The 26,959-nt window shown below is 42.1% G+C and overlaps 1 protein-coding gene across 1 annotated transcript in view; it reads left to right on the top strand.

Moving 5' to 3' along the window:
* The first annotated feature begins 10,087 nt into the window (after window positions 1-10,087).
* The window catches only part of LOC133538820 (axin-2-like), a 49,147-nt gene continuing 32,275 nt past the window's right edge, over window positions 10,088-26,959 (top strand). The window contains 5 exon segments of the mRNA XM_061880635.1: window positions 10,088-10,427; window positions 11,010-11,952; window positions 13,374-13,429; window positions 13,432-13,461; window positions 13,464-13,512. Coding sequence (XP_061736619.1) covers window positions 11,123-11,952; window positions 13,374-13,429; window positions 13,432-13,461; window positions 13,464-13,512 — 965 coding nt within the window. The 5' untranslated portion in view covers window positions 10,088-10,427; window positions 11,010-11,122.

The raw sequence follows: 26,959 nt of genomic DNA, 5'->3' as shown, positions 1-26,959 counted from the left end.
TTGTCTTTGTAGCATATTCAACTGAATATGAGTTGAAAATGATTTGCAAATCATTTTATTCTGTTTATAATTACATCTAACACAATTTCCCAACTCATAAGGAAACAGGGTTTGTAGATAATTTAGAAGTACTTAAGATAATTTACTCTAGCATTTAAATCAACCCCCCTTTTAGACCAGTTGATCTGCCGTTTCTTTTTTTCTGCTCTGCCCCCCTCTCCCTTGTGGAAAGGAAGTCCACTATGGACTGGACTCTCACTATTATGTAAGATCCACTATAAACTGGACTCCCACTATTATGTTAGATCCACTATGGACTGGACTCTCACTATTATGTTAAATCCACTATGGACTGGACTCTCACTATTATGTTAGAGCCACTATGGACTGGACTCTCACACTATTATGTTGGATCCACTACGGACTGGACTCTCACACTATTATGTTGGATCCACTACGGACTGGACACTCACACTATTATGCTAGATCCACTATGGACTGGACTATCACAATATTAAGCTAGATCCACAATGGACTGGACTCTCACACTATTATGTTAGATCCACTACGGACTGGACTCTCACACTATTATGCTAGATCCACTATGGACTGGACTATCACAATATTAAGGTAGATCCACTATGGACTGGCCTTTCCCAATATTATGCTAAATTCATTCAAAGTCTATTGCAGTGGTCGCCCTGACCATTCAAAATGAATTGGTCATTTTTCAAACTTCCACCATTTCCACATTTTTCAATCAATTGAAACCGTTCCACTTTCAACACAAACCACCATCCTGGAAATTTAATCTACTTTTTTTTCTAAGTTCAAAATAACTCCAGGATTGTCCAGAGCTCCTGGTTTTCCAAAGCTCTATTTTCACCCTTTTTTCTGGTGACCACGCCTTCCACATTTGTCAACACTTTTCAAAAGTTTCACCATCAAAACATTCTTCTTAATTAGGACAAAACACAAAGTTGTTTTTTGAACTGGAAAAATTCCCGGTTTTCCCGAAATTCCAGGAATTCCGTAATACCAACATTTCTCGACTGATTGGAAAAATTCCAACTCCAACCATTTCAACTCATTCAGACCATTCAAGCTTTTTTTACAATTTTCCAAAAAATTACCACTTTTTCCCAACATTCCCAAATTCTTTGGAAACTCCCATTGGATTTAATGGGAAAGTCTTTAAAGTTCCACAATTCCCACATTTTTCATCTGTTTCAAACTGTTCCAAATTCAAAATACTCAGCCTGTTTGGGAATTGTGTGCTCTACTTCAACAATTCTAAAAAAAAAAAATCTGGGTTTTCCATTCAACTTCAACATTTGAGCATTCACAATCAATTGCTTCAGGAATTGCCTCATCTAGTTGGTAATTGTAGTTCCCGCTCGGAACGGTCTCAAGCTGGCCCCACTGTGGATTGGACTATCTCAGTATTATGTTAGATCCACTATGGACTGGACTCTCACAATATTATGCGAGACCCAGTCGACGTCCATTGCATCCGGTCACCCCTAGGGGGGGAAGGGGATCACCCGCATCTGCTGTCCTCTCCAAGGTTTCTCATAGTCATCCCATTGGGTTGAGTTTTTCCTTGCCCTGATGTGGGATCTGAACTGAGGATGTCATCGTGGCTTGTACTCAGTGGCCTAGTGGTTAGAGAGTCTACCCTGAGATCAGTAGGTTGTGAGTTCAAACCCATACCAAAAACTATAAAAATAGGACCCATTACCTCCCTGGTTGGCACTCGGCATCAAGGGTTTGAATTGTGGGGTTAAATCAACAAAAATTATTTCTGGGCGTGGCACTGCTGCTGCCCACTGCTCCCCTCACCTTCCAGGAGGTAAACAAGGGAAGGGTCAAAAGCAGAGGACAAATTTCACCACACCTAGTGTGTGTGTGACAATCATTGGTATTTTACTTTAACTTTACCTTAACTTGTGCAGCCATTTGAGACACTTGGGATTTAGGGCTGTATCAGACCTGGGCAACTTTAGGCCCGGGAGCCACATGCGGCCTGTCGGACATTCCCAAATATTTTTTTTTAGATCTTTAAGATGCAAAGTGTAGCTGCCTTTATGATGTGCAGTCATGTTTTTAAATGACCGCAAGTCTTGAACTATACAAAGTATTTCAATGGTTGGAATCCGCGATTTTGAATTATGTACTAGTTAATATGGTAAAGTAATTAGTTACTATGGAGGCTATTTTATTGGATAATATGTATTTCTGGTTGAATAAAACTACATTAAATTGATTGAGTATTCCTATTTCATAATGCCTTCATTTGTAACTGTTTTATAAAAGCAATATATCACTCCAGTCCATGGTATATGCTCATTATAACACTCTAAGGGGCGTGACTGGAGTGATATATTGTTGAATTATTCAATATTGTTGAGCCCATATACACCCTTGAAGTAACTTACAGTTTGACTCCTAAAGAAGTCTCTTATATCCAGTTTTCTTTTCATTGACATCCTTCAAAACCTAAAGCACACACGCACGCAAACAGACATAAACACAATGTCAATCACAGCACTGATATTAAAATCCATCTAGCTTACGTGTGCCAGGAACAAATGCCGAACATGTTGACCACTTACTTACTTACAACTTACACTTACTTACAACTTACACTTACTTACAAGTTAGAACTTACAACTTACACCCAGTTGCACTTGTCACGGCAAATTTCTTCCCCCCTACAAAAATCTTCCTCCCCATTTACTTCCGGGGTCATGATTAATACAGACGTTTTGTTAACGCTATATTATAGAAATATAACGCTATATTATAGAAATATAACGCTATATTATAAAAATACAGACGTTTTGTTAACATTATATTATAAAACATACAAAAAAAACAAAAAAACAAAACAATTTACAAACACAAACTATGGGATGACGCATTTACTTCTGGGTTTACATTTCCTCATGTTTCCTCTTACGTCATCCCATAGCTTGTGTTTGTAAATTTTTTTTTTTTAATTTGTTCCATTTTTTTATAATATAGCGTTAACAACACGTCTGTATTTTTATAATACAGCGTTATATTTGTATAATATAGCGTTAACAAAACGTCTGTATTAATCATGACCACGGAAGTAAAGGGAGGGGGGAAGGTTTTTGTAGGGGGGAAGAATTTTGGCGTGACACACTGCCTCTCGTCCGCTCGCTAGCAACTAGCATGTAAGCTAGCTTTTACAAGCAGAAGGAGTGACAGCGGGGACAGCCAATCACACGTAAGTTAGCATGAAACCGGCAACCAATCAGGGAGCGATATTTAGGTTAGAGGTGGGAATTCTAGCAGAGACCGACATTCAACCCTTTCTGTGCCATAATCATTGACTAAACATTACGGGCAGCGCTTGTATTGATAGTGACTACACAGTAGCAGCTGAATATTAGTAGGGACGTGTCCCTAGCGTCCCTACCCAATTCTGCGCCCTTGGTACTGATAGATTTTGATGACCAGATGTTCCGGAGACGATGGAAGACTCCTGCAGCTTTTCTGATTCTGGTCTTTACATCCTTTCCTGCGTCTCCAGTGTTTGAGATGTTGCTTCCCAGATACGTGAAGTTCTTAACATACTCTATGCCTTGTTCGCCTACGGTAAGCAGTGGAACGTTTTGGTCTTGCGCGACGGTCATGGCCTTGGTCTTCACTTGGCTTATACGTAGGCCGACCTTTCCCCCTTGCTTATGCAGATTGTAGGAATGGCTAAGCAGAGCCAAGTCGTCCGCAAAGTCCAGATCTGCCAGTCTGACCCCTCAAATGCCGAGGTTTGCTCCAACGACAGACTTCCTCGTGACAAAGTCTATGACAGTTATGAACAGTAAGGGGGACCAGATGCAACCCTGTCTTACCCCGGTCACAATGTCATAGTCGTCGGTTGTGCTGTTGGTGGTTTTCACTCGAGAGGTGGAGTTGTGGTACATGACTCGGAAGATTTTTACGTACTTTGATGGTATACCGCAGGGGTCGGGAACCTTTTTGGCTGAGAGAGCCATGAAATCCAAATATTTCACAATGTATTTCCGTAAGAGCCATATAACATTTTTCAACACCGAATACAACTCGATTTGTGCATTTTTAAGTATGACCAACATTTGTAGAGTATAATAAGTCTCTTATTCTTTTTAACAACATTGTTATTATAAAAGTTAACCAATAATACATATAATACTTCTTACCATTAATGCGACATCTTGAACAGGTGCGGTAGAAAACAAATGGTTGGATTAAAATGCATGAAAATGTTTTATATTTTGAACGTTATTTTTGAAACTGTGATTACCAGCGGAATTATTCATTAATTATCGTGTTAAGCTATGTCAGCTAAAATTTATCTGAGAGCCATATGCAGTCATCTGGCTCTAGAGCCATATGTTCCCTACCCCTGATTTAAGCATTAGACACCTTTTTACCTGCACTCTGCTTCCCGCTGTTTCCCACATCTACAAAGCAATTAGCTTCCGATTGCCACCTACTGACACGGAAGAGTATTACACGGTTACTCGGCATAGCTCGGTTGGTAGAGTGGCCGTGTTAGCAACCTGAGGGTTCCAGGTTCGATTCCCGCTTCCGCCATCCTAGTCATTGCCGTTGTGTCCTTGGGCAAGACACTTTACACACCTGCCCCCAGTGCAACCCACACCTGTTTAAATGGAACTTAGATATTGGGTGTCACTTTGTAAAGCGCTTTGAGTCACTAGAGAAAAACGCTATATAAATATAATTATCTGAGAGCCATATGCAGTCATCAAAAGAGCCACATCTGGCTCTAGAGCCATAGGTTCCCTACCTCTGGTATACCGTATAGCTGGAGGATCTGCCACAGTGATACCCGGTGGATGCTGTCGAAGGTTTTCTTGAAATCAATGTAATTGATGATGAGGGGTGTCTGGAGTTCTTGGCACTGTTCTATGATGTTGCGAAAAGTGAAGATCTGTTCTCCGCAGGACCTTGCCTTCCAGAAGCTGGCTTGCTCTTCCCTTAAAGGCCTACTGAAACCCACTACTACCGACCATGCAGTCTGATAGTTTATATATCAATGATGAAATATTAAGATTGCAACACATGCCAATACGGCCTTTTTAGTTTACTAAATTGCAATTTTAAATTTCCTGCGGAGTTTCTTGTTGAAAACGTCGCAGCCAAAAGTCGTCTCTTTTCATCGCGCAATTAAACAGTATTCTGGACATCTGTGTTGCTGAATCGTTTGCAATTTGTTCAATTAATAATAGAGAAGTCAAAGTAGAAAGATGGAGGTGGGAAGCCTTTTTGTCAGGATTATTTGTTGACGAACCCCAAGATGCAGAGATGGAGGCAGGCATAGAATGATAAAACATGATTTAATTAAATACTACAACTAGAACAAACAAAGGGTACAAACAAAAAGCACGCACGTGGGCGGATATAACAAACTAAGGGCTATGAACAAACAAATCGGAAGCAGGGAACAAAAAACAGTAAGCTACAGACATCTACCAAATATAGCTTACCGCTACGCTGCAATCACATGACCAGTAGGAATGACAAGTAGAAAATGACATTGACACGACAATACAATGTTCCAGCAACTGACACAAGACAAAGCAGGTACAATTAGGAGAGGGCTGATTGGCAACAGGTGTGACCAGGTGCCAATCAGCCGCAGCTGAGGAGGAACACAGCACTCAGGGAACAAGACAGGAAACTGACAAAATAAGAGCACTAGACAGGAACTAAAGACAGGAGATACTAAACACAGAGGAGATAGACAAATGCAGAGGAAAACTAAAACATAGAGACAAGCTGTCAGGGGAAAACTTGACACTTTTAGCCTTTAGCCACACAAACACACGGAGGTGACGCTTTACTATGGATCAGAGCGGTCAAGCGAACATGGTTCCCGACCACTTGTCAACTGGCAGGTTTCGGTGAGAAAATTGTGGTAAAAAGTCGCCTCTTACCGGAGATCAGCTGAGCTTGCGCCGTCCATGCAGCTGCCGTCGACTTACCTCAACAACTGGCGTCAAGACACCCATGGACACACCCCTCCGACTATCAGGTACTATTTAATCTGTCATGCCTGCTAATCTGGTTTTATGTTTGATCATGTTTTGTTTTGTTTTTGGACTCTTGCGTCACGTTTTGCATTTCCTGGTTTTGTTTGTTTCCATGCCAACCCATTGATTTTCACCTTGCCATCCTAGTCACGCCCCGTCCCTCAGCTCTCACACCTGTTTCTCATTACCACTGCTACTGTTTAAGGATTTTACTTTCTGTCCATCAGTCTGGGATTTTTGCATGTGCTTGCTTTCATGCCTTCATGCCTTCACGAGTACCTGCTATGCACCCTGCTATCCATGCCCCTTGTTTCAGTCACAGTAAGTGTTTTTGTTTTAGTTGTTCATAGTTTTGCCACAGTGCAAGTTTAAGTTTATAGTTTATGGTGTTTCATGCCATCGAGCAGGTGTTTTGTTTTCCTGTTTGTATTTTTGTAGCCAAGCTTTGTACCTCTTTGTGAGCGCCCTTAGTTAGTTTATTTTTGTATTTAGTGGTCAAATAAACAACAATGTACTTACACTCTTGTCTGGCTCGTCCCGTATCCTCTCTGCATCGAAGAAGCAAAAATAATCCATGTCCAGGTGTGACATAATCTCACTAAAACACTAGCAAGACAATAGAAAGATAAGGGATTTCCCAGTATTATCCTAGTAAATGTGCCTAAAAACATCTGAATTCATCCCAATGCAATCGCCTTTTTTTTTTTGTAGTCCTTCACTCTCACTATCCTCATCCACGAATCTTTCATCCTCGCTCAAATTAATGGGGAAATTGTCGTTTTCTTGGTCCGAATAGCTCTTGCTGCTGGAGGCATAAATTATAAACAATGTGAGGACGTGAGGAGCCATCACCTTTGTGATGTCATCGTCTGCGACTTCCGGTAAAGGCACGGCTTTTTTATTAGCCACCAAAAGTTGCGAACTTTATCGTCGATGTTCTCTATTAAATCATTTCAGCAAAAATATGGCGATATCGCGAAATGATCAAGTATGACACATAGAATGGACCTGCTGTCCCCGTTTAAATGAGAAAATGTCATTTCAGTAGGCCTTTATAATGTTATCTACCTTTTCTTTTAGGCGTTGGAGAATCACACTACGGAAAACCTTGCCTGGGATCCAGAGTGGCCTAAAATGTGGGTGTCAGGGACAGACAGGGGAGTAGATTTTTACAACAAAGTTCTACAAAAAAAGTGATATTATATCAGACTGTAGGTGTCTTTTGTTCTTTTTTACCCTTCACATTCATATTTTGCTGTGTTTGTTGCATTTTTGTTGTGTTTCGCTTGACTGAAAATAATATGGCTGCAGGGTGGGGGTGACGTTCATATGTTGTCAGTATTCAGTGTTTTATCCTTCACAGTTAATATTGTAAATCCCACATTCTTTATATTCATGTACATTCTGGGTGTCTCATTCTGTAGATTTATTTTAAATTCCATTCCGTTTCCTAAGGTTGGTCTGTCTTCATTTTTTTAGCATTCAATCAGACATTATTGTGAGGTTTTGTATTAGTGTTCCGAAAACTAGGACCCATACACACATATTGTACTGCAAATTGTCACAGCTTATATGTGTCTGTGTGTGTGTGAATTATATTTATATAGCGCCTTTCTCTAGTGACTCAAAGCGCTTCACATAGTGAAACCTAATATCTAAGTTACATTCAAACCAGTGTGGGTGGCACTGGGAGCAGGTGGGTAAAGTTTCTTGCCCAAGGACACAACGGCAGTAACTAGGATGGCGGAAGCGGGAATCGAACCTGCAACCCTCAAGTTGCTGGCACGGCCACTCTACCAACCGAGCTATATCTGTGTGTATGTGTGTGTGTGTGTGTGTGTGTGTGCATATATTTATATATATATACAAACCCTGTTTCCATATGAGTTGGGAAATTGTGTTAGATGTAAATATAAACGGAATACAATGATTTGCAAATTATTTTTAACCCATATTAAGTTGAATGGACTACAAAAACAAGATATTTGATGTTCAAACTCATAAACTTTATTTTTTTTTGCAAATAATAATCAACTTAGAATTTCATGGCTGCAACACATGCCAAAGTAGTTGGGAAAGGGCATGTTCACCACTGTGTTACATCACCTTTTCTTTAAACAACACTCAATAAACATTTGGGAATTGAGGAATTAATTGTTGAAACTTTAAAAGTGGAATTCTTTCCCATTCTTGTTTTATGTAGAGCTTCAGTCGTTCAACAGTCCAGGATCTCCGCTGTCGTATTTTACGCTTCATAATGTGCCACACATTTTCGATGGGAGACATGTCTGGACTGCAGGCAGGCCAGGAAACTACCCGCACTTTTTTTACGAAGCCACGCTGTTGTAACGCATGCTGAATGATGCTTGGGATTGTCTTGCTGAAATCAGCAGGGGCGTCCATGAAAAAGACGGCGCTTAGATGGCAGCATACGTTGTTCCAAAACCTGTATGTACCTTTCAGCATTAATGGTGCCTTCACAGATGTATAAGTTACCCGTGCCTTGGGCACTAATGCACCCCCATACCTTCACAGATGCTGGCTTTTGAACTTTGCGTCGATAACAGTCTGGATGGTTTGCGTTCCCTTTGGTCCGGATGACACGATGTTGAATATTTCCCAAAACACTTTTCCACTTTGCATCAGTCCATCTTAGATGATCTCGGGCCCAGAGAAGCTGGTGGCGTTTCTGGATGTTGTTGATAAATGGCTTTCGCTTCGCATAGTAGATTTTTACACTTTTACACTTTACAGCTTTACACTTACAGATGTTGCAACAAACTGTATTTAGTGACAGTGGTTTTCTGAAGTGTTCCTGAGCCCATGTGGTGATATCCTTTAGAGATTGATGTCCGTTTTTGATACAGTGCCGTCTGAGGGATCAAAGGTCACAGTTTGTTGGTTTCCGGGCATGCTGCTTACGTGGAGTGATTTGTCCAGAGTTTCAGAACCTTTTGATGATATTATGGACCGTAGAGGTTGAAATCCCTAAATTTCTTGCAATTGCACTTTGAGAAACGTTGTTCTTAAACAGTTTGCTCATGCAGTTGTGGACAAAGGGGTGTACCTCGCCCCATCCTTTCTTGTGAAAGACTAGAGCATTTTTTGGGGAGCTGTTTTTATACCCAATCACGGCACCCACTTGTTCTCAATTAGCCTGCACACCTGTGGGATGTTCCAAATAAGTCTTTGATGAGCATTCCTCAACTTCATCAGTATTTATTGCCACCTTTCCCATCTTCTTTGTCACCTGCTGCTGGCATCAAATTCTAAAGTTAATGATTATTTGCAAAAAATAAAAATGTTTATCAGTTTGAACATCAAATATGTTGTGTTTGTAGCATATTCAACTGAATATGGGTTGAAAATGATTTGCAAATCATTGTATTCCGTTTATATTTACATCTAACACAGTTTCTTTGGAAACAGGGTGTGTATGTAAAAAAATAGATACAAAAATCAGGACATGATAAAACATGGAAATTCTGTAGTGTCCTACTTTACATGGTGTGTGTGCACCTGAATGACTTTACAAATCCACATCTGAACGTAACCAGAAAAGTGCATCAAAATGCAGCTATGTCTCCTTTGTCTCTTTTCTATTCAGTCGCCATGGCTCTCAATCAGTCAGCCCACACACGAACCAATGCAAGGTGGCCAAGTTGAATCTAAAAATGGCAAACAAACAAATGGCTTAAGTCGGTTCTCACCGTTTACCTAAAAGAGCTGCTGAAAAAAACTCCAATAAGTCTTGAACTCTAGTTTGTAAAGAGCTCCTGATATATTCATGCACCTTACTTGATAATCTGGTACTGGTGCGTGTGAATGTAGGCTGTTGGACTTCTTAACTTTTGACGATTTCGAATCAGCCAGACGTAAGATGGTAAACTGGAGAGAAAGTCTTCCACAGACCCCCCTCTTTCAAAGCTTTGATGTGCTGCCGCTGAGCTTTGAAGTTGAGAAACGCGGGCTGTGTTTCTTGTTTGTGGGCGAGCAATACAACGAGATAAGAGGCTTATGTGTCTGTCTATGTATGTGTGTCTGCGCGTACATCTGGCTCGGATGGGAGAGAGGGGGAAAAAAAAGTAACATTTCTAGGTCGGCGCGTTTCCTATAGCTGGGGGAAAAAAGTGGGATGTATTCCACAACTGGAGCCTCCTCCTCTTCGTTTATTTCCTTCAGATTCTGACACCCCAGAGAGCTGCAGAGGGACTGAGCCTGCCTGCCCAGAAGTCAGTTGTCGAACAGAGCCCGACGCATGTGGTTCAGTTTGTTTCTGGACTACTATCTAAAGAGTGGACGACTGCAATCGGATTTTTTCTGAAAATGGAATAAAAGTTGAATTGGTCAGAACCTGTGATGGTAGGTTACTTTATGCACATTTACCTGAATACTTATTTGTATGGATTTTCAAGTATTATCTCATATAATTCATCCAAAAGTAAGATTTAAGTATCCCAGTAACAATGCTTTTGGTTCTTTGTCGTAACAACTGGCAGCCTTGATGCCCCAGCTTTAGTTGAAAAGTCTGTAGGTAATGATCGGTAAACCTCGACTGTACTAAATTGGATGATCATGTGAAATGCGAGTATGGAATTGTGAAGAAAAAAAGTGTGGGCTCCGAATGCAGAAAAAAAATGGTGATAAAGTTATAGGATTCAGTCGAAATAAAGAGTCTGATTCGTTGAGTGTGTAAATCCTATACGCAATAATTTGCATCTGGTGAAGAGTAGGGCTATCATTTAATTACTTTTGAACATTTTTTTTGATGTGACATCACTGCAGGTTAATAAAAGGGGTTTTAGTAGCATTATAAATAGATAAATGAATTGGAAAAGCCTTTCATTTTTCAGTTTTTTTTTTAAAGTGACTGTTTACTTGATGTGATTCTTTGAAGTTCAGCAGGATACGGCTTTGATTAGATCAATACTTTGTGTGTTTCAGTGTGAAAAAGAGCTGAGAAGCTCCCCGCTGCTTTTAGAGAGTGAGGAGGATTAAACCGGAGCTCAGCGGAGAGGCACCGAGGCACTCTCACACGGTCAACCGGAGCCGGAGCCATGAGCAGGGTGCTGACTGAGCACATCGGCAGCAGCTTCTGCGAAGATGCGCCTCGTCCTCCGGTGCCGGGGGAGGAAGGAGAGTCGTCACGTTACATCTACAGCAGGTCTGGAAAAATGAAAGCTCTTAAGGTGAACGATATCCCGGCCACTGCTGCGCTCCCTGGTTCCACACTGCGGAGGAATGAGGACGGATTAGGGGAGCCGGAAGGAAGTGCGTCCCCGGACTCGCCGCTTATCCGGTGGACAAAGTCTTTGCATTTTCTTCTCGGCGATCAGGATGGTGCTCACCTATTCAGGACCTTTTTGGAGCAGGATAATTGTGTGGACACATTGGACTTTTGGTTTGCCTGCAACGGCTTCAGGCAAATGGACTTAAAGGAAAGCAAAACACTGCGGGTTGCCAAAGTTATTTTCAAAAGGTACATTGAGAACAACGGCGTCGTTGCCAAGCAGCTCAAACCCGCTACCAAGACCTTCATAAGGGATAGCATTAAAAAGCAACAAATAGACTCTGCCATGTTCGACCAGGCACAGACGGAGATCCAATCCAACATGGAAGAGAGCGCTTACCAAATGTTCCTGACTTCTGACATATACAACGAATATGTGCGCACCGGCTGCGAGAATGCAGCTTACATGAGTAACAGCGCTTTGGGTAACCTCAAGCTTATGTGTGGATACCTTCCTCCTCTTATGGAGGAAGAGGAGTGGGGCTGTCATGACTTGAAGGCAACAGCTTTAGCTTCGGTTATCGGATTGTCCGCAACATCCCTGAGGGCAACTGCCACCATCCGGACAGCGGCTGAAGTCCTTAAGAACAGTTGCAGGTAAGAAGAGCAGATAGTTACTTGGAGCATGTGTGTCCTGCCGCATGTTTGCTAATGTTTTCATGAGGTACTTCACTCATGTCAATTCTTTTAAAAAGAGCGACAGTCATCAAAGGGTCTCAGAATAACTTATTGTCAACTGTGTGCTCTCCGTGTCTTGCAGTTAGTCAAGGGGTTAGACGGTGTGGGGGGGGGGTGCGGAGTACAAAACATGAATGGATCTCCGCCTTCTTTTCAAGTAAATGCAAGTAGTCCACGACTGGCTTGCTCAAGTTTCCTGTGTTTTGAAACCCTTCCTTCGGTGCAGGCATGAATTCTAACACAACGATTGCCAGACTGTTACAGTCGAGGGAAATCTGAGTTTCTGTTCTTTTATTTCCATAGAGGTCTTTGAGCTGCTCTTTGTCTGATCCCTCACCTAGGACATGCTTGTCTTGGGAGACCCTACCAGGGGGCATCGAAGCCCCCGGACAACATAGCTCCTAGGATCATTGGGACACGCAAACTCCCTTTACCACGATAAGGTGGCAGCTCAGAGAGGAGTTTATCTTAGTAAAATCATAAATGAGTGCCAAAACTATGTATTACTTTGTTACTTAGGAGAGAGACCACCCTTCTCCCTTGCATCAAACCCAGTCTCCCCCTTCTCCTGGCCCTCACCATGTCTGTAGGTCAACCAATTTCCATCTCAAACATGTGGAACTAATTTTGGCAATGGACAGATTCTCTGTTCCATTCTTCCCATTTTCTTTAGATCGCCCCCTAAGCAGCATCGACTCAGTTCTGCAGCTTAAAATCACTACTTTGTGTGCAACTGGATAATGTTCTTACTGTGTTTGCAATTTGTTGCAAAATAGTTTTTATAGTTCCTGCTTAGAAAACGAATGTGCCTGTCAGAGACTAAGCATGCTTTGCAAGGAGGGGAACAAGGGGAAGGACAGGAAAGGGGGTCATGAAAGGAAGAAAAGAGTGGGGTGGCAAACGGCCCAGCTGGGCTTAAATACCTGACTCTTTGAGTGGACCTTCCAAAGGTCAGGTTTGTGCTTGGAGCCTACGTCTTAAGTCATGCTGGGGTTCTCCTCTCAGCGCTCCCAGCAGAAGGTATTCTCATAAAGAAAGAGCCCCCCCCCCCCCCCCCACACACACACACACACACCCCACCATTCCCTCTTGAAAGCTCAAGTTCCCCCTTCCTCCTCTTCTCATCCACCCCCATCACGACTGGAACTGGAATGCAACACAGCGGGAGAGTAGATACTCACACAGAAATACTTCACAAAGAAGCGAGGCGGATTAAGAATGAGAGCATTCCTAGACCGGGTGAGAATGTAGAAGACATGGAATGAATGACTGTGGTTGACATATCTCTTGTTGTGTAACGTCCAGAGAGGATGTCATCACAAGTTCTTGTTGGTTTACAGGGCGCACCGTCCAGGAGACAATGCCAGGCCGTATTTTGTCAACTCTGGCTACATTTTTGCCCTGCCACCAGTGCCAATGATAGTGAGATCTCAGTGATGCCACCACGGATGATTCTCTGTCCATGACAGACAGTAGTGTGTAAGTGTTTACAGTTTCCAAAAATAATGTTTCTCAGAACATTGCATGATCACTCTCATTGCTACAGAGTCTCGGATATTGCAACATTACAAGGGTTTTATTATTTTTTTTCAACATTTAGAGGCACTTGTTTTTGTGGTCTACATAACTTTGGGCGGTATAGCTCGGTTGGTAGAGCGGCCGTGCCAGCAACTTGAGGGTTGCAGGTTCGATCCCCGCTTCCGCCATCCTAGTCACTGCCGTTGTGTCCTTGGGCAATTTGTCTCAATAAGGAGACACGTGTTTTGGGCTCTATTCTAGTTACAAATCCAAACTACATTCTAAAAGTCCAGTCCTCAAGCTTCATCTATTTTTTGGGAGGTCCCTGTTTACCACTGAAGCTGTCTCTGAGGGAAGGGGGTAATCTCGACAACTCCCAGTTTGACACAATATATGATTATTCAAAAAATCCAAATGTGTTGACGCTAGTGATATCGCCTTGTCTCTGATCTTTCTGCCTTGGCAGTCAGCAGGCCGTTCCTGGACACAAACACTGATACCAGACTGGGTTGCAATCTTTTGGATTGCCAGCTTTGCACGGACAAAGAAAAATACCACTTCAGCACAAGTGACAATAATTATAGCAACGGCCTGTAAGCATAAAAGTTGTGTGATAATATATACATAATCACCCCCCCAGGAAAAATAAAATACCCCACCCCCCCCGTCCAAATAAACTCTCCCAACCGTAACTGTAAGTACTGTATTTTTCAGACTTAAAATCCTTTCATTATCTCAACAATCGACAATGAAGTGAAGTGAAGTGAATTATATTTATACAGCACTTTTCTCCAGTGACTCCAAGCGGTTTTACATTGTGAAACCCAATATCTAAGTTATATTCAAACCAGTGTGGGTGGCACTGGGAGCAGGTGGGTAAAATGTCTTGCCCAAGGACAGAACGGCAGAGACTAGGAATGTCGGAAGCGGGGATCGAACCTGGAACCCTCAAGTTGCTGGCACAGCCACTACAGCTACCGAGCTACACCGCCCCGCACGCACCTTACAACCCGGTGCGCCTAATAATTCTGGTTGTGCTTACTGCGCATCGAAGCAATTTTATTTGGTACATGGTGTAATGATAAGTGTGGCCAGTGGATGGCAGTCACACATAAGAGATGCGTGTAGACTGCAATATGACGGCAGTAAACGACACCAAAACTTTAAATGTTCCATTGAGAATGTAGAACATTGCACGCGGCACTCAAAAATATGTCAAAATGTTTTTAGTATGACTTTGGTAAGCTATGAAGCCGCACCGCTTTATGGACGTCAGCGGGAATACACATTTTAGTTTTATTATGGTGTGTGTATTAGGACCTAAAAATTGCACCTATTAGCAGACATTATCTGCCGTTTTGCTTTGCATTATTATGCAAAACCAACTTTTCTTACATTCTGGTACCTGTTGATGTGTATTTGGGATCTGCATAAGTCGGCGCCGTAGCTTCTTCTTTTTCTCTACCTTCTTATGTTGCATTCATCTTCCACTGTTGCCATTTTCAATACAAAGTAGCGTAAAGTTCTTACTTATATTTTGCCAGTAGACCACCTATCAAAGCACTAAAAACTGTAGTGGGTTTACATAATTCAACCAAGGAACTTTAGTTATTAGAGAGTTCCGGTCGGACGGTTTTTCATGAGACACATTTCCAGCGTTGTTGTTGCACTCGTGAGCCACGGATGAGGAGAAGCATGAGGAGATGCTTCTCCGTTATTGATTGAAGTAAAGTCTGAATGTCATTAAAACAGTTAGCTCCATCTTTTGACACTTCTTCCACTTCTGTCCTTGCACGCTACACCCTACTATTTGAGGACTGCATTAAGGAGTGGTACTATTCAGGTCTCGCTACTGCGTGCTCATACAACCACCAGCAGATAATACTGCTCGGTAGCCATAGTTAAAAGTGAAAGATGAGGCAAAAGTAAAATATTACCTACGGTAGATTTAGTTTTACAGATCATCTTCAAGCTGCTTTTTAACCATTGTGTAATGTTCATATTGTTGTTCCTCAGCTAGCGTTTGTGGGTCTGATGGACCCCTTGCATTTTGTGTCTTTTAATGCCTCACAATAAACCATGTTTATGTTAAAATACTGAACAGATGTTCACCTAATCCCAATAAACATATGTTCAGTGTTTTAACATACAAGTGTTTGACAGGAGAAGGACAGAGGGTAGGTACACAGAACCTCAGAGGGTCAAATGTGCGAGAAAATGAGAGCAGACAGTTTTGACAAACAATGTTGCAACCTTGTGTGGGAACCGCAGGTGCAGAAACACAAAAGAAGAATCCCTGTGGGATGCAGAGACTGGCAGACAAATTTTTCCGTGCAACGTTCATATTGTTGTTACTCAGCCAGCGTGTGTGGGTCTGATGGACCCGCTGCATTTTGTGGCTTTTAATGCCTCACAATCAAACACTTTTATGTTAAAACACGTTTATGTTTATTGGGATAATGTAAACATCTATTCAGTTCCCACACAAGGTTGCAACATTGTTTGTCAACACTGGCTGCTCTCATTTTCTCGCACATTTGACCGCCTGATATTCTGTGTACCTACACTCTGTCCTCCTCCTGTCTAGGCCTGCTGTGTGTGTGTGTGTGTGTGTGTGTGTGTGTGTGTGTGTGTGTGTGTGTGTGTGTGTGTGTGTGTGTGTGTGTGTGTGTGTGTGTGTGTGTGTGTGTGTGTGTGTGTGTGAAATAGAAATGTGTAGGTGGGGTGTGTGGTCATTAAACTGTCTGCTCTCATTTTCTCGCACATTTAACCCTCTGATGTTCTGTGTACCTACACTCTGTCCTCGTCCTGTCAAGTGAAGTGAATTACATTTATATAGCGCTTTTTCCTCAAGTGACTCAAAGGGCTTTACACAGTGAAACCCAACATCTAAGTTACAATTAAACCAGTGTGGGTGGCACTGGGAGCAGGTGGGTAAAGTGTCTTGCCCAAGGACACAACGGCATTGATTAGGATGGCGGAAGCGGGGATCGAACATGCCCGGGTCCAGTGGACCCAGACATCTTATATTTAATAGAAATGTGTAGAAGGGGGGTGGTGTATGGTGTGTGGTCATTGAACTGTCTGCTCTCATTTTCTCACACATTTGACCCTTTGATGTTCTGTGTACCTACACTCTGTCCTCCTCCTGTCTAGGCCTTTTGTATGTGTGTGTGTGTGTGTGTGTGTGTGTGTGTGTGTGTGTGTGTGTGTGTGTGTGTGTGTGTGTGTGTGTGTGTGTGTGTGTGTGTGTGTGTGTGTGTGCGTGTGTCAGTGAGTCTCAGTTTGAAAATTGAATTAATTGTATCATTTTTCTTTTAATAAAACCTGAAAACGGGTCCCACAGACCCGAACACTGCACCAGGGTAAACTGTTTCTTCCGAATTCACCATTTAGTGGGCGGTTTAGTTACGGGCCGGAGTCCTAGCCCCCTTCGACTGTGTTCCCACCCTGTCACCCATTATGGAGTTTTTAGGCCTTTTTGGGCCTCTAGGGAGCTGACTGTGTGAAAGCTATTATGTCTGAAGACCTTTTCAAGTTGGTTCTGATGCATTGCAGATGGGAGAGAGGAGGGCAAATAAGAGATTGTGTTAATGTGGTTTGGGTTTACTGCTTAAAGTTGAAATGTATCTATCCCACCCACCCGTCTGCCACTACTGATCCCCTTTTCTTTAAATTATCTATTACTCTTCCCTTTGAAAAGCTTAAGAAGAGGGGATATAAATGGCCATTTGGCAGACTCATTAAAAAATGTTGGAAACAAATGAAAGGACAGTCGCTCACGTGATGGTTTCGGCTTCTTGCCACCGGCCTCTGCGGCGTGCTGAGATCATGAGGCAGAGGCTTTGCAGAGGATACTCACTGGCCCCGTTTCCACCATTTGTTCAGAAACATTTAGTTCTGCTTTGGAGCGTTCACACACATGGTTTGTCTACACCAATATTCATCCATTTATTCAACTTCTTCTTCTTCTCCAAATTTTGGCGCCCTCTGCCTTCCACATTTTTCACCCGATTCAAACCATTCCAACTTCAAACTGTTCAGCTTATTCTGTAATCGCTGGCTTTTCTTTGAAAAATTCCCAAAATTCACAGATTTCCCAGAATTCCAGGTTCCATTGTACCCATTTAGAATAAATTGGCCGTTTTTCAAACTTCCACCATTTCCACATTTTTCAACCCACCTTCAACACATTCCACCATCTGGGGAATTTAACCTACTTTTTTTCCAAGTTAAAAAAAAATTCCCGGATTTTCCAGAACTCCTGGTTTTCCAAAGTCCTATTTCCACCCTTTCTTCTGGCGACTACTCCTTCCACATTTTTCACCCGATTCAAAGCATTCCAACTTCAAACTGTTCAACGTATTCAGGAATCGCGGGCTTTCCTTTGAAAAATTCCCAAAATTCTCAGATTTCCCAGAATTCCAGGTTTTCCGGGACATTGTTCACATTCAAAATGAATTGGCCATTTTTCAAATTTCCACCATTTCAACATTTTTTAACAGATTGAAACCGTTCCACCTTCAACACATTCCACCATCCCAGAAATGTGAACTATTTTTTTTCCAAGTTCAAAAAAATTCCAGGATTTTCCAGAACTCCTGGTTTCCCAAAGCCATATTTCCACCCTTTGTTCTGGCGACTACTCCTTCCACATTTTTCACCCGATTCAAACCATTCCAACTTCAAACTGTTAAGCCTATTCGGGAATCACGGGCAAATTCCCCAAATTCCCAGAATTCCAGGTTTTCCGGGACATTTTTCCCATTCAAAATCAATTAACCATTTTTCAAACTTCCACCATTTCCACATTTTTCAACCGATTGAAACCGTTCCACCTTCAACACATTCCACCATCCTAGAAATGTAAACTCATTTTTTTCCAAGTTCCAAAAAATTCCAGGATTTTCCAGAACTCCTGGTTTTCCAAAGCCCTATTTCCACCCTTTGTTCTGGCAACTACTCCTTCCACCCTTTTCACCTGATTCAAACCGTTCCAACGTTAAACTGTTTAGCCTATTCAGGAATCGCAGGCTTTCCCTTGACAAATTCCCCAAATTCCCAGAATTCCTGGTTTTCCGGGACATTTTTCCCATTCAAAATGAACTGGCCTTTTTTCAACCTCCACCATTTCCACATTTTTGGACCGATTTAAACCGTTCCACCTTCAACACATTCCACCATCCTGGAAATGTAAACTACTTTTTTTTCCAAGTTCAAAAAAATTCCAGGATTTTCCAGAACTCCTGGTTTCCCAAAGCCCTATTTCCACCCTTTGTTCTGGCGACTACTCCTTCCACATGTTTCACCCCATTCAAACCGTTCCAACTACAAACTGTTCAGCTTATTCGGTAATTGCTGGCTTTTCTTTGAAAAATTCCCAAAATTCCCAGATTTCCCAGAATTTCAGGTTTTCCGGGACATTTTTCCCATTCAAAATGAATTGGCCATTTTTCAAACTTCCACCATTTCCACATTTTTCAACCGATTGAAACCATTCCCCCTTCAACACATTCCACTATCCTGGAAATGTAAACTACTTTTTTTCCAAGTTAAAAAAAAAATCCAGGATTTTCCAGAGCTCCTGGTTTTCCAAAGCCCTATTTCCACCCTTTGTTCTGGCGACTACTCCTTCCACCCTTTTGACCCAATTCAAACCGTTCCAACTTCAAACTGTTTAGCCTATTCGGGACTCGCAGGTTTTCCCTTGACAAATTCCCCAAATTCCCAGAATTCAGGTTTTTCCGGGACATTTTTCCCATTCCAAATTAATTGGCATTTTTTTCAACCTCCACCATTTCCACATTTTTCGACCAATTTAAACTGTTCCACCTTCAACACATTCCACCATCCTAGAAATGTAAACTAATTTTTTTCCAAGTTCAAAAAAATTCCAGGATTTTTCAGAACTCCTGGTTTCCCAAAGCCCTATTTCCACCCTTTGTTCTGGCGACTACTCCTTCCACCTTTTTCACCCGATTCAAACCGTTCCAACTTCAAACTGTTCAGCCTATTCAGGAATCGCAGGCTTTCCCTTGACGAATTCCCCACATTCCCAGAATTCCAGAATTTCCGGGACATTTTTCCCATTCAAAATGATTTGGCCTTTTTTCAAACTTCCACCATTTCCACATTTTTGGACCGATTTAAACCGTTCCACCTTCAACACATTCCACCATCCTGGAAATGTAAACTACTTTTTTTTCCAAGTTCAAAAAAATTCCAGGATTTTCCAGAACTCCTGGTTTCCCAAAGCCCTATTTCCACCCTTTGTTCTGGCGACTACTCCTTCCACATGTTTCACCCCATTCAAACCGTTCCAACTACAAACTGTTCAGCTTATTCGGTAATTGCTGGCTTTTCTTTGAAAAATTCCCAAAATTCCCAGATTTCCCAGAATTTCAGGTTTTCCGGGACATTTTTCCCATTCAAAATGAATTGGCCATTTTTCAAACTTCCACCATTTCCACATTTTTCAACCGATTGAAACCATTCCCCCTTCAACACATTCCACTATCCTGGAAATGTAAACTACTTTTTTTCCAAGTTAAAAAAAAAATCCAGGATTTTCCAGAGCTCCTGGTTTTCCAAAGCCCTATTTCCACCCTTTGTTCTGGCGACTACTCCTTCCACCCTTTTGACCCAATTCAAACCGTTCCAACTTCAAACTGTTTAGCCTATTCGGGACTCGCAGGTTTTCCCTTGACAAATTCCCCAAATTCCCAGAATTCAGGTTTTTCCGGGACATTTTTCCCATTCCAAATTAATTGGCATTTTTTTCAACCTCCACCATTTCCACATTTTTCGACCAATTTAAACTGTTCCACCTTCAACACATTCCACCATCCTAGAAATGTAAACTAATTTTTTTCCAAGTTCAAAAAAATTCCAGGATTTTTCAGAACTCCTGGTTTCCCAAAGCCCTATTTCCACCCTTTGTTCTGGCGACTACTCCTTCCACCTTTTTCACCCGATTCAAACCGTTCCAACTTCAAACTGTTCAGCCTATTCAGGAATCGCAGGCTTTCCCTTGACGAATTCCCCACATTCCCAGAATTCCAGAATTTCCGGGACATTTTTCCCATTCAAAATGATTTGGCCTTTTTTCAAACTTCCACCATTTCCACATTTTTCGACCGATTGAAACCGTTCCACCTTCAACACATTCTGCCATTCTGGAAATGTAAACTCCTTTTTTTTCCAATTTCCAAAAAAATCTAGTATTTTTCAGAACTCCTTGTTTTCCAAAGTTCTTTTTCCACCCTTTGTTCTGGCGACTACTCCTTCCACATATTTCACCCGATTCAAACCGTTCCAAATTCAAACTGTTCAGCTTATTCTGGAATCACAGGCTTTCCCTTGAAAAATTCCCAAAATTCTCAGATTTCCCAGAATTCCAGGTTTTCCGGGACATTGTTCCCATTCAAAATGAATTGGCCATTTTTCAAATTTCCACCATTTCGACATTTTTTAACGGATTGAAACCGTTCCACCTTCAGCACATTCCACCATTCTGGAAATGTAAACTACTTTATTTCCAAGTTTTAAAAACATCCAGGATTTTCCAGAGCTCCTGGTTTTCCAAAGCCCTATTTCCACCCTTTGTTCTGGTGACTACCCCTTCCACATTGTTCACCCGATTCAAACCGTTCCAACTTCAAACTGTTTAGCCTATTAAGGAATCGCAAGCGTTCCCTTGACAAAATCCCCAAATTCCCAGAATTCCAGGTTTTCCGGGACATGTTTCCCATTCCAAATAAATTGGCCTTTTTTCAAACTTCCACCATTTCCAAATTTTTCAACCGATTGAAACCATTCCACCTTCAACAGATTCCACCATCCTGGAAATTTAAACTACATTTTTTCCAAGTTCAAAATAAAATTCCAGGATTTTCCAGAGCTCCTGGTTTCCCAAAGCCCTATTTCCACCCTTTGTTCTGGCGACTACTCCTTCCACATTTTTCACCCGATTCAAACCATTCCAAATCCGGTCCTCTCCAAGGTTTTATATAGTCATTCACATTGACGTCCCGCTGTGTTGTGAGTTTTTCCTTGCCCTTATGTGGGTTCTGAACCGAGGATGTCGTTGTGGCTTGTACAGCCCTTTGAGACACTTGTGATTTAGGGTTGTATAAATAAACTTTGATTGATTGATTGAGTTTTCGGAATCAAAAAGGTCATGTGGACATTGTGTTTTATGCTTTTCTGTAATACAAATGTACCGGATAAAAAATATATGTTAAGGGACAGCATTTAGTCCAGAGTTGCTTCTTATGGTTCAGACTCCTGTTTCCGAGGGAGGACATAAACTAGAAGAGCTCAGCTCCCGACACCACAGTTTTGACAAAAAACTGTAATTTCCGACGACGGACTGTGATCACAGATACAAGATGGCTTGCTGACATATTTGACTTCAACGCTAAGCGAACGGAAGGTGCCTAAAAGCAACAAGTTAAATGCTAACTCAAAGTCGTTGCCAGGCAACCCAAAGCTAAACAACAAAACCGAAAGCATTGGACATATGAAACCCAAAGCCAGTGAAGTGGGCATGTTGTGTAATTCATAAATAAAAACAGAATAAAATGATTTGCAAATCATTTTCAACTTATATTCAATTGAATAGACTGCAAATACAAGATATATAATGTTCATACAGAGAAACTTAAATTGTTGTTGCAAATAATCAATAAATTAGAATTTAATGGGCTTCCCTGCTTAGGCTGCTCCCCCCGCGACCCGACCTCGGATTAGCGGAAGATGATGGCTGAATGGATGGCAGCAACAAATTGAAAAAAGTTGTCAAAGGTGCATTTTTACCACTGTGTTACATGGCCTTTCCTTTTAACAACACTCAGTAAACGTTTGGGAACTGAGGAGACCAACTTTTGAAGCTTCTCAGTTGGAATTCGTTCCCATTCTTGATTGTTGTACGGCTTAAGTTTTTCAACAGTCCAGGGTCTCCGTTGTGTGCAACACATTTTCAATGGATTACAAGCAGGCCAGTCTAGTACCCGCATTCTTTTACTACAAAGCCACGCTGTTGAAACACGTGCAGAATGTGGCTTGGCATTGTCTTGCTGAAATAAGCAGGGGCGTCCATGATAACGTTGCGTGGATGGTAACATATGTTGTTCCAAAACCTGCATGTACCTTTCAGCATTGATGGTGCCTTCACAGATGTGTGAGTTACCCATGCCTTGGGCACTAATACACCCCCATACCATCACAGATGCTGGCTTTTAAACGTTGTGCCTATAACAGTACCGATGGTTCTTGGACTCGTCGTGACAACAGAACACTTTTCCACTTTGCATCAGTACATCTTAGATAAGCTCGGGCCAAACGAAGCCGGCCGCGATTCTGGGTGTTGTTGATAAATGGCTTTCGCTTTGCATTGTAGAGTTTTAACTTGCACTTACAGATGTAGCGACCAACTGTAGTTACTGACGGTGGTTTTCTGAGGTGTGGTGATATCCTTTAAACACTCATATCCTTTACACGCTGATGTTTTTTTTTTTGATGCAGTATCACCTGAGGGATCAAAGGTGCCTACAGTGATTTCTCCAGATTCTGTGAACCTTTTGATGATATTACAGACCGTAGATGGTAAAATCCCTAATTTCCTTGCAATAGCTGTTTGAGAAATGTTGTTCTTAAACTGTTTGCTCACGCATTTGTTCACAAAGTGGTGACCCTCGCCCCATCCTTGTTTGTGAATTACTTAGCATTTCATGGAAGCTGCTTTTATACCCAATCATGGCACCCACCTGTTCCCAATTAGCCTGTTCACCTGTGGGATGTTCCTAATAAGTGTTTGATGAGCATTCCTCAACTTTATCAGTCTTTTTTGTAACTTGTGCCAGCTTCTTTGAAACATGTTGCAGGCATCCACTTCCAAATAAGCTAATATTTGCAAGAAATTCTCACGACGTGGTTTGCGCAGCTTACTGCGGGGTTTTTCCTCCAGGAAGGCAGACAGACTACTCCCGACAAGGCGTGCAGGTAAAAACAAGACTTAATTATCAAAACTCAAAAAGGTACAAAAAATGGAAAACTTGGAGCTCAAGCAAATACTTAGCATAGACTATGGCAAACAAATCTTACGGGGACAAAGCATGAAGCAAACAATGACCCCAGACCGAGTGTGGCGAGCAACGTGAATAGATAGCTCTCTGATTAGTGCTCGGCAACAGGTGAACGTGCCGGACACTAATCAGAGGCAGGTGGAAATAATAAGTAACCACTCCGCCAAGGCTGTTCTTTGTCACCGATTCTGTTCATAACTTTTTTGGACCGAATTTCTAGGCGCAGTCAAGGCATTGAAGGGATCCTTTTTGGTGGCTGCAGGATTAGGTCTCTGATTTTAGCAGATTATGTGGTCCTGATGGCTTCATCTGGCCAGGATCTTCAGCTCTCACTGGATCGGTTCGCCGCCGAGTGTGAAGCGACCGGGATGAGAATCAGCACCTTCAAGTCCGAGTCCAGAAAAGGGTGAAGAGCCATCTCCAGGTTGGGGAGGAGACCCTGCCCCAAGTGGAGGAGTTCAAGTACCTAGGAGTCTTGTTCACGAGTGAGGGAAGAGTGGATCGTGAGATCGACAGGTGGATCGGTGCGGCGTCTTCAGTAATGCGGACGCTGTATCGATCAGTTGTGGTGAAGAAGGAGCTGAGCCGGAAGGCAAAGCTCTCAATTTACCGGTCGATCTACGTTCCCATCCTCACCTATGGTCTTGAGCTTTGGGTTATGACCTTGAGTTTCTTCCCCGGGTGGTGGGGCTCTCCCTTAGAGATAGGGTGAGAAGCTCTGCTATCCGGGAGGAGCTCAAATTAAAGCCGCTGCTCCTCCACATCGAGAGGAGCCAGATGAGGTGGTTCGGGAATCTGGTCAGGATGCCACCCGAACGCCTCCCTAGGCAGGTGTTTAGGGTACGTCTGATCGGTAGGAGGCCACAGGGAAGACCTAGGACACGTTGGGAAGACTATGTCTCCGGGCTGGCCTGGGAACGCTGGACGAAGTGGCTGGGGAGAGGGAAGTCTGGGCTTCCCTGCTTAGGCTGCTGCCCCCGTGACTCGACCTCGGATAAGCGGAAGAAGATGGATGGATTGTAACTAACAAGGGTGCCCAAAAACAGGAATTAAGGGAGTACAAAACTCACAGAACAAAACAAAAACGCGGAAAACGCACAAAAATAACAATATTTACCCGTTCGAACGTTAAGTATCTTGTCTTTGCAGTCTATTTAATTGAATATAAGTTGTATTCTGTTTTTAATTATGATTTATACAACGTGCCAGCTTGACTTACTGTGGATTTTGTGCATATAAGGTAGCTCACTTTGAATTGGTCATTTTAGATGTAGGTAATCCTGGAATTAGCACCCTTTGTCACACTGTGAATGGAGAATTGATTCGAATCCAATCCTCTCCCCAAGAACCGTCATTAAATTGTATGAAATTCAAATCCTTTGCAGTTGTGGTACTATCTAGTGGACAAAGTTGGAACTGTACACCATTCATTTCAGACGGACGCTTATGCGGTAATAATGTGAATGGGAGCGAATGTGCCCCAAATCTCCACAGCAAGTGAAATAAAATGCTCAAATCATATGTTCGGCACTGCAATCCCCTTGCCAAAGGATCCTGGGAATTTAAAAACCCTGTTTCTATATGAGTTGGGAAATTGTGTTAGATGTAAATATAAACAGAATACACAAATTTGCAAATCATTTTTAACCCATATTCAGTTGAATATGCTACAAAGACAACATATTTGATGTTCAAACTGATAAACATTTCAATTTTTTTGCAAATAATCATTAACTTTAGAATTTGATGCCAGCAACACGTGACAAAGAAGTTGGGAAAGGTGGCAAAAAATACTGATAAAGTTGAGGAATGCTCATCAAACACTTATTTGGAACATCCCACAGGTGTGCAGGCTAATTGGGAACAGGTGGGTGCCATGATTGGGTATAAAAGCAGCTTCCCATAAAATGCTCAGTCTTTCACAAGAAAGGATGGGGCGAGGTACACCCCTTTGTCCACAACTGCGTGAGCAAATAGTCAAACAGTTTAAGAACAACGTTTCTCAAAGTGCCATTTAAGCGCCGTCTTTTTCATGAACGCCCCTGCTTATTGCAGCAAGACAATGCCAAGCCACTATCAGCACGTGTAAGAACAGCATGGCTTCGTAAAAAAAGAGTTTGGGTACTTTCCTAGCCTGCCTGCTGTCCAGACTTGTCTCCTATCGAAAATGTGTGGCGCATTATGAAGACCCCGGACTGTTGAACGACTGAAGGTCTACTTAAAACAAGAATGTTAAAAAAATTCCACTTTCAAAGCTTCAACAAATAGTTTCCTCAGTTACCAAACGTTTATTGAGTGTTGTTAAAAGAAAAGGCGAAGTAACACAGTAGTGAACATGCCCTTTCCCAACTACTTTGGCACGTGTTGCAGCCATGAAATTCTATTTTAATTATTATTTGCAAAAAAAAAAAAATAAATAAAGTTTATCAGTTTGAACTTCAAATATCTTGTCTTTGTAGTGCATTCAATTGAATATGGGTTGAAAAGAATTTGCAAATCATTGTATTCCGTTTATATTTACATCTAACACAATTTCCCAACTCATATGGAAACGGGGTTTGTAGAAAGTAAGAAAAATGTCCAGAATTGCTTACACTTTCCATTGTCAGTTTGATGATAACGTTCCAGGGTAAAGTTCCTATGGTGCAGAAAGGCTATTGATAGACCCTAGGATAGAAAAAAAACTCCCCCATGTGCATGGACTGAGGCACCCCCCCCCCCCCTCCAAAAAATATCCCTTCCACCCAGACCCAGTCCCCTCTTTCACCTTCCAAGGCAGAATTGGCGAGGCTCAAAGTGCGAGGCAGTGAGAAAATAAAGTGCAGGGAGTATAAAGGGTTTAACTGAATCGCTTTCAGCCTATTGTTAGCTGAGGGGGTCTTAGGGGGATAAGAGGGTGGCTGGCTGCTTTGAAAATGACTTGCACAACTGAATAGAAAAGATCTCGACAAAACCATAAAGAGTCTGTTTTCTCCTTCAAAACCTCCTCCGAGCATCGAGCTATCAAACGGTTCAGCATATCGCAGACGGTTTAGGTTGATGAAATCATCCCGTTCTTCTGAAAAGATTGCGTTTCTCGTCTTATTTCAGGCTGACTAGCTTTATTTTACTTCCTAACCATGTTTTTTTTTTCTTTGCCGTGATGAAAGATGCCGTGTAGTAGAGATGCGCGGATAGGCAATTATATCATCCGCATCCGCATCACCAAAGTCGTCAGCCACCCGCCGTCCACCCGAACCAACATTTTATCGGAACTGCAACCGCCCGCCACCCGCCCGCTGAAATACATCAGAGCTCGGCCACCTTTACCACTCAAAGAGTTA

Source organism: Nerophis ophidion, linkage group LG20 (genome assembly GCF_033978795.1).
Source record: "Nerophis ophidion isolate RoL-2023_Sa linkage group LG20, RoL_Noph_v1.0, whole genome shotgun sequence".
NCBI classification, from domain to species: Eukaryota; Metazoa; Chordata; class Actinopteri; order Syngnathiformes; family Syngnathidae; genus Nerophis; species Nerophis ophidion.
This window is presented reverse-complemented; position numbering and strand designations above follow the sequence as displayed.